Source organism: Thermothelomyces heterothallicus, assembly GCF_042370625.1.
Source record: "Thermothelomyces heterothallicus CBS 202.75 unplaced genomic scaffold P884_scaffold_13, whole genome shotgun sequence".
Taxonomy (NCBI): Eukaryota; Fungi; Ascomycota; class Sordariomycetes; order Sordariales; family Chaetomiaceae; genus Thermothelomyces; species Thermothelomyces heterothallicus.
Window position 1 is genome coordinate 171,003 of NW_027192574.1, and position 11,754 is coordinate 182,756.

Here is an 11,754-nt window from a genome sequence, read left to right on the forward strand (position 1 = left end):
GACTTCCTCGGCGGCACTCTTCTCGTTCCTTAACTCTCGCAGTCTTGGTCGATGGGGGAACATCTTGGACTGGAGCGGCTAGAGGCGTTTTGGTAGTGAGGGTGGTCTTTTGGAAGGGCAGGGGGATGATCTCAATTTCTTTTGTTTGCTTAGGTAGCTTTGTTTAGTGTGTCCTAGTGTCCTAGTTTTTGTGTTCCCTGTTCCTGTGCGTCTTTGCTCTCGCTTGGTCCCTTGGTTCCGATTTGCGCAGCCATGCAACCCCATTCAGATTATTTGGCCTCAAGAGGCTTCGCACTGCTTCGTTAAGTTAGCTTGCGAAAGTCGTGGTTCTGCAACTTGAACCTCTTCGCTTTGCCTTTCGTTCCGTTCTGCTGATGCAGGCGTGTGTGCCGTTTTTTCCTTTGCGTTCGAACGGCTTGCCGTTGATGGCTTCAGTGCAACCTGTGAAAGAGGCATTTAACCCCGTAGATCTCCGTCAACTATGTGGGAAGTATAGCGTCGGTCATCATACACTGCACGACCCCAGTCGACAACGAGGAAGAAAACCCTGCTATGAGCGTGCAGCTTTCCTTCAGCAGAATATAGAGCGAGTTATGTCACAAGGCACAGAAGTGTATAAGACGGCGCGAATATAATTAGCTCTGAAAGACATCCCAAGACATCAAGAAAAAGTAAGCATCGCCTACCTAGACTAAGGTCACACATATCATATTCATATCCCTCTCCCTTCCAGAGCGCCACTTGAGAACGCACACATTACAATGCGCGAGACGACGTTGAGGTTTTAAAGGGCACGAATACACCGATTTGACAGCACGATACTCCATCCATCCACCTGACTATCCGGCCAATGATAGAAACCCTGGAATACCCGTGTCCATTGATACCCGGCTCCCAAAAAGAAACATGCGCCTTCCGTCACCTCCTGTCCATTCTCCGCTTTCTTGGGTTGTGTTCTCAGCCCAAGAATCAAGGTTTGAAACACCCCAGGTATTCTGACAGTCTCGCCATGTTCCTCCGATCTGCTCCCTCACTAACCTTCCCTTACAAGCAATCACCCTTGTGTCTTGTCTCGTCAGACTTTGTGGTACCAGTTCTGGTCGGCTGCGACTCAGGATACATGCGGTAATAAGTGGGCTATCAAGCAGCCAACATCGAACCTTAAGCGGCGATGAGAGGCTCGTCGTCGGTCTTGGCGACAGGCTCGGGCCCGCTCACGGGCTCAGTCTCAGCAGGGAGCTTAATATCCTCCTTGGGAGGCGCGGGGAAGTCGGTCTCCTTAATGGACGTTGCCTTCTGCGGCTGCTCCACGTGGTGACGGGCGCCCTTGATCAGCGCCTGGGCCTTGGCGGTGTAGTCACCCACGTATTGCTTGGTAGCCTGCGTGGCCTGCGCAGTGTGCTTCTGAGCAACCGTGCGGAGCTGTGCGGTCTGGGCATTGACAATGTCGCTCGCGTGCTTGAGCTGGTTGTCGATGAGCTCCTGGTTAGTGGTGTAGATGAGTGGGGTGAAGAAGATGACCGTGGTGGCGATAACTGCCAGGCCCCAGTAGGGCACAATCTTGACGAGGTAGTAAGAAATGAAAGCGGCGAGAGCGGCCTGGGCGTGTATCGTTTGTTAGCGTTGCAGCTCTAATGCGCCCTAGCTGCAGGAGCTCTGAATTCGGGCGGAGCCAACTGTGGAGACCACTTACAGCAGCCGATGCATATACGTTCTCGGCGAACAACACACGTTGCGATTCGATAACGAAGAAGTTGATGAGTTCGTGGACGTCCCCAATCACCAAATCGAGGGTCTCCCGCGGGATGGTGTAGTACTTGCGGGGGCGCAGCTGGGTCGCGAAGCCGTTGTTCAAAAGGACCTTTCCTGTGACCTCGGCGGCGATCGTGATGCCAAGAACCATCCAGGTGATCTTGAAAGCCCAGCGAATAATATCAAGGTACCTAACCGAGAAGATGAGCGTAATGATGGAGGCATAGGCGATGGCCGAAGCGCCTGCAGAGTTGTCAGCACGGGTCCTGGAAGCAACATCCGAGTATCACGAGGAGACGTACGAGGATTGCGCCACGACAGGAGCTCCGAGAAGAACGAGTGATAGTGGGTCAAGGGCTGGCCGGTGGCAGCCGTATACGATGGAGTATGGCGGGAAGCAGCGAGGTTCGACAATTCGGCCGAAGCCTTGGAAGACTGGTCCATGACGTTCTGAGCTACCGGACCTGTGCACCCCCCGGGTCAGTGTTTGGAGGGGGAAAAAAGGCTATTGGGATCGGCTCAATAAACATACCGTTAGCAACGGCGTTATATGCAGCTGCCGCATCTATTGAGGGTTATCGTGAGTTGATCGGGTGCTCGGAGAGGATCGGACGTCAATGGGAAAGAAATCACGACACTTTGCAGGAGTTAGCGAACGTTGTTGGCAGAGCAAAGGAAATTCCTACGAAACTGGGTTACACGAACCTTACTGGCTTTAAGGGCTTCCACGTTGGAGGTGCCGTTGGCGGCAGCGCTGTCTGCCATTTTTTGTTTCGGTCGCTGTCGTGATAGAAACGTAAGGTGATGCTGGTGCCTTTACTACACGTGGACCGGTGAAGAGGTGATTGCGTGACGTCGACAGGAGGGGCAGAGCAGAGGGAAAGAGAAAGGAAAAAAAAAAAAGGGCTGCGATTGCAGAGGGTAGCCAGCCCAGTCAGCGGGAGCTAAGGGCAGGTCTGAAACCTCGTGGGGTGCGATGCTTTGTTGTGCAGGGGTTCGAGAAATGGGAAGCTTTGATGTTGCAGGAAGAAAGGAAGCAGAGCTTTCGGTCCCCTAGAAGATGGGATTGGCAAGCAGCAATGAGGGCTTTGAGACAGTCTAGGGTGAGAACTATGATTTCAACCTAGCTTATCAAAAACTTGCAGGCAGTCGTGCTCCATGACGGGGGCTCTGGGACCAGCCCAGGCCAGGTAGGTCCCCACCTACCCTCCCAAGCTCTGCTTGTCTGCAAAGTGGAAGAGGGGAGGGAGGAGCATTCCAGAGCGGCAAAGTGCCAGTGCAATGATCTCATCATGCGATAGACAGCCACCAAAGCTGGACAACCTATCAGAGAGCTGCTTGCTACAGCTCCCGAAATGCCCTTCGTCGCATAATCTACCTCATAAGAGGCTCAGGAAACGTATGTTTCTATCCCCTCTTTGCGTGAGAAGGCTTTCCGCCTTTTTTTTTTTTTTTTTTTGAGATTGCCGCATGCCATCCGATTCTCCATCTGTTCCAGCTTTATCGCTAAATTTTATTTTTTTCCTTCCGCTGTCACCGTTTTAATTTCGCGAACACCGACACTACAACTATTCTAGATGCATGTACAGTACATTGCGTACTGAATACGGACTATATTGCGTCTAGGGTGGTATCCAATGTAGAGGTAGCAAATCAATGCCGACCTGACCCTAGTGTAGTTCAACCCCCCTCCCCCTTACCGGGGCTGTTCTTGGCCTTGGACCTTGGTGCATGCCGTCTCCAGCGCACAGCGTCATCTAATGCATGTGATTGCACGCTAAGTTGGGCCTTGACAACCGGAATGGTTGCCATGCCAAACAGCACACGCGACACGAGAACGGATGACGTTTATAAGATCAAACACGTGCACGACCAGTCAACTACATCGCATCCTTGTTGTCTTTTTGCACCAAGATGTGCGTTTTTGGATTACTTTAATCTACAGATTCTTTCTATCAAACAGCCGGTCTCTCTGACCGGCTGAGCCTCGAGTCGCTCCCGAGCAATGCTCTCTCTCGTCTTCGCACTAGCCCCGGCGCCCGCCAGCCTCCCCAGACATTTCCATTACACACAGGAACCAGGAAGAAGCAGTATTGGTATCATCATGATGCTCACAAAGAGACAAGCCGTCCCGCGGCCGGGTCATTTCCGTCTCCATCCCCAGCCATTAACGTAGAGTAAGTATCCACAAAAAGCGCCCCAAATTAAAAACGGATAAGCCAGAGAAACAGAAAAGCAGTTATTAGACCGAGCAAACTTCACCTCCTCCAGCCCCAGAACCCGCCGCTCGATGTGTTATTCGTTGTCGGCGAGAGGGACGCCTTCGTGAACGACTCCGAGCCGACAGTCATCGTGCTTGAACCCGTCAGACGGCCAATCATGCCGCTGAAGGACGTCGACGTCGGCGGCGGCGGTGGCGTCGAGTTCCCTCCATGCTGTAGCACCGGCGGCGACTCCCCTGGCGCGAGTCCGAATGCCTTGCGGAACTGCTCTAGCTTCTGCTTCGCCTCTTCCAGCTCCTGCCGGGCAACGGCCTCGGCGGTCTTGGCCTGAACAAGCTCAAGGACGAGGGCGTCATTCTCGTTGGAAGGTGTATTATTCTGAGTGCCCCCGGTCGGCAACGGCTCGTTGCCGTCCTGCTTCTTCATCGTCGCGGACGACACGCGCTTGTTTCCGTGATTTGACGCCGCTTGCGAGGGCGTTGATCTGCTGCGGCCCAGTTTGAGCTCGCGAAGCCCCGTTCCTGCGACGCCGCCGCCAACGGTCCTGGGAAACCATTCGCCATTGTCCGCGCTTGGTGGTGTGTCAGACGCCCTCGCCCGCAGCCCGTGGATCTGTCTCTCGAGTCGCTGCTTTTCTTGGTGTACACTCCGAACATGCGCATGGGTGTCCCTCAATTGGTCCCTCACGGTGGCCACCTCTTGTTCCAACTCCTGTATCTTGCGGTCATATTCCTTGACCTTCGCTCGCTCTTGTGATAACTGTTCTCTCGTTCTCGCCAATTCCTCTCGTAGTTGCATTTTCGTCTCGTGCGTCGACGATCTGGGACTGGCAGCCGGTTCGTTGAAGCGCAGTTCGACGACGTCGAGCAGGTCGGAAAGTTGCTCCGCTGTCGGCCCGGTAGTACTGGCGCCTCCGGGCACAGTGGCCTGCTCGGTTGGTGTAGCCTCGTTGCTTTCGATCTTTGCATCCGCCTTCTTGCGCAAGCCGTCCAGCAGCGACCGAACGGCTCGCCGGTCATCCTCGCGCTCTTCCTTCTCCCGCTGCAACTGATTCGCCAGGAGCGCATGATTCCGCTGCAGTTCGCTGAGCGCGGTGAGTAAATCTTCGATCTGACTGTGCAAGTACTTGCTGCCGTCCTTGGACGTATTGACGCTCCCAGAGAAGGCGGTTGGCGCCGTCTTGGATGCCAACGGGGTCGATTCCCTGGGTAGGTCGTCGGGAGCACTGTCGCGCGAAATCGTGGTTGCTTCGGTCGAGACAGAACTGAGAACGCTAGCAGCAGATGATGTTGTCGAGGAGGCAGCCTCCATCGACGAGAGGCTCTGTTTCGAGGTGCTTCGCCGAAGCATGCTGAGCGAACGCGATCCGGTGCCGAGTCCGGGGTTGAGCGTGCTGTTGGACGTGGATCCGGAAGGCTGAGCTGCCGCCGGAATAGGGGCAAGCTTGGGGGTGGATGAAGAGGTCCAGATGCGACCGAGGAAACGGGAGGCGGCGGTCGTTACATCTGCCGACGCTTGTGCCGCCTGTGCCCCACGGAGATTGGCGCTCGGGCTAATCTTAGCTTCCCTGTACCCCTGCTCTAGCGCTATCAGTCGTTCCTTGGTAACGACGTTGGCGAGTGCGACAAAGTCTTGGACAAACTCGTCCGCGTTGTAGTTGTAGCAGTCCCAGAGTCCCCTCGACAGCAGCAGGCGCATCACATCTTCGAGCTCGGTGCAGGCCAATATGCGCACCTGATTCTTGCGCATGAGAGACAAGCCTACTCGCATGATGGTTTCCGAGGCGCCCTCGGCGAAAATCACATCGTAGATGCGAAACAGCATTGGCAGGGGGCACGTTACGGCGTAGAGCGACAGGAACCATTGCGAAACGTAGGCGGGCTCGACCTGCAATCCGTCGAGATGGGCCGACAATGTGGGGAGATGCTGCCGCAGCAGTTCGCGAAATTGGTAAATTCGGATGTGCAAGCCCGACAGGTCAGGGACAAAACATTGGCGCAGATCGTAGTTTTCCATCAGCCTTGGTCGCGCAAGGTTAGCCTACCATCTTTTTTTGGTCGGTGTGGGTATTCAGATCTGACGTACCTGACTAAAACGCAGAAAGCCTGTTTGTCCGGCATGTGCATCAACAGAGGCCCTACAAGGAACGCTAGTCCTTGGCAATACCCAATTTTGGTGTCGTAGAGGCTGAAACACTTGAGCACCCGGCCCAACATTCGCTGGCCATCGCCGTCCGGATCGCGAAACATGTCCACACCGGGAAAGCTTCGCCCGAGATCTTTGCTGATGACGCCCTCATACGGGCTGGACTCGCCGGAAAGTCGGTCAAAGATTTCCTCTAGGGCGCTGTCGCGGGCACCCGCCATGCTCTGCCAGACGACCCCTCGCAGGGGCGGCGGGATGCCCTTTCGTACCTTGTTGGTCAGCAGCGTGGGCAGCCGAGCCGCCGTCTGCTTGGGGTCCTTGACCAAGGCCAGGTAGAAGTCAAGCTCGGTCATTGGCGTCGGCGGCAGCTTCGAGTATCGCAGTGCGGGAGGGGTCGGACCGTTGACCATCTTCCGCAGCTGTGCCATCGAGGGAGGCCTAGGCCGGCTCTCGCGTGACTGCCGCTTCTCGGTCGCCTTGGACCTCCCGCCCTTGGAGCCTGTCGCAGTTCGGACATTTTCCTGCTCTGGCCTGGCCAATAGCGAAGCCGTGGTCTGTCGCGTGCATGAGGTGTCAGTCGCGGCAGGAACGGGAATAGGTGTGCCTTGGGATGGTGAGCGCACGTTGTTGGGGCCTCGTTCTTTCAGTTCCAGTTCCTCCTTCTTTTGTAATTCTTCCCAGTCCACCCGCTCAGACCCTACGCTGGAACTCGAGCCGGGGCGATTATTTTCCCCTTCCCCATCGTCTGTACTCTCCGCATTGGCCCGCCCCAATTCCTGGAGCAAGTTGGGTCTGCGTTTGGATGCCGAGTTCTCAGGCTCGAAAATCTCCGATTCGCTGTCATCGTCGTCCTCCCCTGGCGTCTCAGCCTGGGCATCGCTCGACTCATAGTTTGTAAGCGGGCTCGTCTTCGCGGGAATCGTACTCGGCGGTACGCCCGTGACTAGGTGAAGCGATGGCGGCTCGGAAAGGCGAACAGTGACGAGAGAGTCGTGGTTGCTTGTCTCGCTGCTCGTTTCCGAGGTAGTCGGCGGTGAATTGGTTGGCCCCGGAGCGCTCTCTTTAGGTGACGTCGAATCTTGCAGCGCACATGCCGGTCGTGTCTCTCCTCCATCCCGGTCTGGCTCCATCCCGAAGCCAGACCCGTTTCCGCAGCCTCGGGCGTGCAACAACCACTTGAACGCAGCAACAAGACAGTTTGGGGCGCGTACAGTCGCAGAATCGAGAGGGTCGGTTGCGGGCGAGCTTTCGACGCAGTCGTCTCAACCCTCGTTTGGCGGAGACGAGCCCGTTGAAAGGGAGGGACTGCGCTGCACTCGTCTTGGTATCTTTCACTGGCACGCTTTTTTCGAAAAGCCTTGCCGGCTTCGAAAGAGCGTGTCTACTAGCCTTCAAAAGAGAACAGGACAGGGATGGGTCCGGAGCAGGGGAAAGAGGTGGAGAGAGGAGACCTAGATCGTCGACCGCGAATTGTGTGGGTCTTGGCTCACGGCAAGCTGGGCAGGCGCTCTACGCGTTTCATCGAGCGGTCGGAGGGCACCGGAAACAGTACGATCAGAAGCGACCCACGGCAGATTGGGCCACAAGTCAATCGGCAAGCAAGATGCGATGGTTGTGCAACTTGGCCACATCAAGAACGGCACGGTGTAAAGCAGTAAGCAAAGAGTGTGCCGAGCGGTGGGCATTGGATAAGTCGGTTGAGATGGGATGCTTTGGCGCGAGGCCCCTGCATTATCCATGCAATCTGCAGGAAGCAAGTCGCTCTCCCAAGGCTTGGGCAATGCGGGGCAGCTCTCCACCGCCAATTCGTTGTCAGGTTAGTTATGGATCTGAAATTTGCCAGCGCGACAGCTCTCCTCTTCCTCTCTCTGGGTTCTCTGCTTGAAGAGACGCTGAAGAAAAAAGAAGTCTGTGGTTCCAAGGGGATGCATTAATTTACCTTTGGGCGCAATTCCAGTTTTGAGCAAGCAGCTAATAAGCTCGGTGCATTGGTTCGCGCAACTCAAGGTGGGTTATCAATGCGGAAGAGGTGGGGTCTCATTGGAGACTTTTCCTGCCAATCGGCATCTGCAGATGCGCTCCACCTTCGAGAAGCCCGCAGGCACGGAAGCTTCAACTGCAAGGCGTCAGACAGCCAACCAGCAACGCGAACCCATAATCAACCCCCTTTTGAAAAGCAAAAAGGTACTGTGGTAAAAGGGGTGGTTGAAGCCTTCAGGAGACCAAGAAAGAAAGAAAAAAGTACTGTCTTCAACAGGCCAATTCAGCATCATTCCCGTGTTTGAGGGGAAAAAAAATCCTTACAATCCGTCTCACCAAACAAATCCCGGATCGCTTAGCCCACGCTTCTTAGCGACCTGGCTAGCAGGCCATGCTCTGCCGCACGATAGTGCCCATCAGTTAGAACGAAAGCCCCGAGGGCAGAGCTGAGGCCCATTTTGCAGCACCACAAGTTCGGGGCCCCGCCGCGGCCGCAGAGGGCGACCCGGGGAAGTGGCCCGTACGCACTGTAGTAGGGTAGGCGTCCCCTAAAACGAGCCGATAACTACTCGTCCGATCTCATTTGCTTTGCACCTCCAGGCACAGTACGTACATACAGTAACGCAGTACTCCACGGAGGATGACGCTCGTGTTTTTGTGACACCAACAACGCCAGGTGCTAAGCATTCTACGGAAACAAGTCGAAGCAACCGTACAACGGGTGAGCTCATGCTTTATTTTGCCTGCATGTTCGCACAGCGGCCTACGTATATCAACTTCTTTCCCTACTTGGACCTCCTTGACAGAGCAAACCAAACCAGTTACATCCAACGACGTACCAAGTACGGAAAAACCATGCTATGCTCTCCGTGGGATTCCTTATGGCCTATTCCGACAGCACCTACTACCTACCGAGAGCGTTCATTCCTTTCCGCGCTCCCACCCTTCCAAATTCCCCTATTCAGCCCGTCTCAGTACCTAGTAGCCTGAACAAGAATCGCTGAACCCACCTGTAAACCCCAACGCCCTGAACCGAGAGAACCTGGATATCCCTCTTTCCACTTCTCCCCGCACCGAAAAAAAAAAAGAAAAAAAAGAAAGAAAGAAAGAAAGGCTATGTAGAAATGGAAAAGAGAAGGGACAAAAAAATTACATCCGCCATGCAAAACACCGCAAGATCAGCGTAAAGAATGCGCAGGGAATCCAGCCGCCCATCCCTTCATCAGCCGCCTATGAAATTTTCCAGATCTATGTATCAAAGCAAAGTCCATACCCCAATCCAGCACTCCATCGTACATACACTACAAACCTCCGTCACATATTGGCTCAGCCATGATGCCACCTCTTTCCGTTACCGACTCCCTTCACAAATCATTTGTCTACACCAATCCCGGCGCCGCAGCCTCGGCCATCATCGATGTCATCGATGTCATCGATGTCCCCTGTATCCGCCCAGGGCCGGGAGCAGGACTGTTCTGGTTTGGGACTTGAAACGCGCCGCCGACGCCGCCGTTTTGTTGTTGCGGAGAGGCCTTGGCTCCGGCGATTGATCGCGGTGCCGGTGCTGCTGTCCCGGCCAAAGCATTTGCGTTGTTAGGGTTAGGGTTGTGTGTAGGGTTTGGACCCGCCCCTCCTCCTCCTCCTCCTGCTGCTGCTGCTGCTGCTGCTTCTGTCGTTGGCGCTGCCGGTGCTCCTCCAGGTGCTCCTCCCGACGGCCGCACACCGGCAGGCGGCTGGGCAGGTGGTTCCTTGTTGGGGTTGATACCCGGATACAGTGTGTGAAGCTTCTTGTAAAGGCTCTTGAGCAGTTGGTCGCGCTCGGCGCGGTCGGCAACGGGGTCAGCCGGTCTCTCTATCGGGTCGTCAGGCGTGCTGGGCGGAACTCTGAGCTTCAGCTGCAGGTTTAGCGGGGGCGGAGTGAGGTAGGCCGGTGATGGCGGGAGCTGAGCTTTGCCCTTGCGATCGGCGAGGGCGAACATGTAGGTGAGGTTGGCTTGTAGCCGCCTCATGCATCTGGGTCGCCCCTTGGTTAGACGTTCTTGTGGTGCGGAGACAGATGTTTTAGGCTCACTCACTGGTTATAGTCGAGGTTGGCGAGCTTTTCTTCTTCGGCATAGTCCACGTCGTTGTTTTTGACGCCACTGGCCTGGGCAGCAGCTTGCTCCTTCTTGAGCTCGTTCCTGCTGTTGACAAGCTGTATTGATTCGTACAGTAGCTCCTGATTGATCTCCAGGAGTACGGCCATCCTCTCCTTGTCCCGAGAGTCGGTCGCCGGGCTCTGGGGAGTGGAGCCGCTAGAAGTCCCATTCACCTGCGGGTGCCCCTGGTCTGCAGGGAAGGTGGGTGTTTGTGGGGTTGCTAATGAACCTGGCGGAGGGTGTGCCGTGGTGGGCGTCTGGTTCTGGGGGGTTCCTTGGGTCTGGGGCGTAGAGAACTGTTGCTGCTGGGGAGGCATGGTGCTCGTAGGGGTGCCTTGGGACTGGCTAAACTGGCGCTGAGGCGTGGACACCGAGATGCCGGCAGGATTCTGCTGGGCCGGCATCATCCGCTGCATCATGGGCTGCTGACTGGGCAAGCCCGGGTTCATCTGATAAGGTCCCATCTGGCCGGCCATCATGAAGTTGGCCGGCAGCTGCGGCTGGGGAGCCGTAGAGGAAGGGACGGCAGCCACATAGGGCGAGGTTGTGAAAGGAACCTGGAATGACACTATCGGAGGTAGGTGTCAGTGTCTGTCGCAAGCAGGGAAAAAATAAAACCCAGGAGCCTCCCCGCGGGGAAGGGTGTTAAGCAGAGCCCTAAGCCCCCGGGAGGGTCGCTGAAAGCAGGGCAAGTGGGGAAACATCGTGTATTGTATGTCGGAAAGAGAGCGGGACGGGAAGAAGGCAGTCTGGCCCAAAAGTCGAACGGTATGTGGGGGAAGATAGACATGATAACAAGGGAAGAGCGCTTACTCTGGCCATTAGCAGCCATGTGCGGCATGCCAGGATTCTGCATCATTCCCGCAGAGCCGGCAGCACCTCCTCCCATGAGGGCTGGATTAGGGCCGACGGGAAAGGCACCGGGCTGGCCCGGCATGGGAAACTGCTGTGTGTTATACATCATCTGCTGCTGCTGGTTCGGGGACGGGCTGGGCTGCATGTGGGCAGCTTGCTGGGGTGGGGCGCCGTTGAAGATGGGGCCTGCGGCGGCATTTTGGTAGCCATAGGGAGCCGAATACATGACTTGGTATTTGGGCGAGAGGCTGCCCAAGCCGAGGACGGGGCGGGAGGCTCCAGGGGGAGGAGCGGCGGATGGAACGGCGAGGGTCGCCGCGGATCAGATCAGGAAGTGCGGCTGTAGGGTTGTGGGGAAAAAAGGCTGGACTACCAATCTGAGGGGCGCTCTTTCTGTCTCCCTTCTCTCTTTCTTTCTCTCTTGTCTTTGGTGTAAGGCGAGACAGGCCAACAGGTTGTACTTGGGAACCCCAGTCCGACGGCAGCGTTGAGCCGGGATATGACGAACTTTTGCGTTGTCTCAACCCAGCGCCGTTGGACCGTCCGAGCAGCAGACGGAGATGGCTGGACGGGATGAGACGGAGCAGCGTGGATTAGGTGCCAACCTTATTATTAGCGACCTAGGGACAGGTCAATCCACACACAGCTTGGGTTGGGGGGGG

General features: G+C 56.0%; 3 protein-coding genes across 3 annotated transcripts; all 3 read right to left on the reverse strand.

The window, feature by feature from the left end:
* Nucleotides 1–1,161: 1,161 nt before the first annotated feature.
* On the reverse strand, nt 1,162–2,517 carry P884DRAFT_201959 (Reticulon-domain-containing protein; the record flags this gene model as incomplete). Its single annotated transcript, XM_069438386.1, has 4 exons — nt 1,162–1,599; nt 1,694–1,995; nt 2,055–2,216; nt 2,463–2,517. 4 exons carry the CDS (start codon nt 2,515–2,517, stop codon nt 1,162–1,164), a joined length of 957 nt encoding a protein of 318 aa, XP_069296985.1.
* Nucleotides 2,518–3,869: 1,352 nt separating this feature from the next.
* P884DRAFT_27697 (rab-GTPase-TBC domain-containing protein) lies at nt 3,870–7,409 on the reverse strand. Its single transcript, XM_069443024.1, has 3 exons — nt 6,743–7,409; nt 6,060–6,673; nt 3,870–5,994 (listed from the first exon to the last, which is right to left on the reverse strand). The coding sequence occupies exons 1-3, from the start codon at nt 7,247–7,249 to the stop codon at nt 4,011–4,013; spliced, it is 3,105 nt and encodes a 1,034-aa protein (XP_069296986.1). The 5' UTR covers nt 7,250–7,409; the 3' UTR covers nt 3,870–4,010.
* Nucleotides 7,410–9,478: 2,069 nt separating this feature from the next.
* Nucleotides 9,479–11,318, reverse strand: P884DRAFT_202070 (uncharacterized protein; the record flags this gene model as incomplete). Its single annotated transcript, XM_069438393.1, has 3 exons — nt 9,479–10,112; nt 10,175–10,805; nt 11,051–11,318. 3 exons carry the CDS (start codon nt 11,316–11,318, stop codon nt 9,479–9,481), a joined length of 1,533 nt encoding a protein of 510 aa, XP_069296987.1.
* Nucleotides 11,319–11,754: the final 436 nt, after the last annotated feature.

Bases quoted from the DNA above. Each gene is read 5' to 3' on its own strand.
- P884DRAFT_27697 (XM_069443024.1), bottom strand. From the start codon at position 7,249: ATGGAGCCAGACCGGGATGGAGGAGAGACACGACCGGCATGTGCGCTG. The intron at 6,674-6,742 runs GTGCGCTCACCA...TGCACGCGACAG, and splicing joins AAGAACGAGGCCCCAACAAC to ACCACGGCTTCGCTATTGGC. The intron at 5,995-6,059 runs GTACGTCAGATC...TGCGCGACCAAG, and splicing joins GCTTTCTGCGTTTTAGTCAG to GCTGATGGAAAACTACGATC.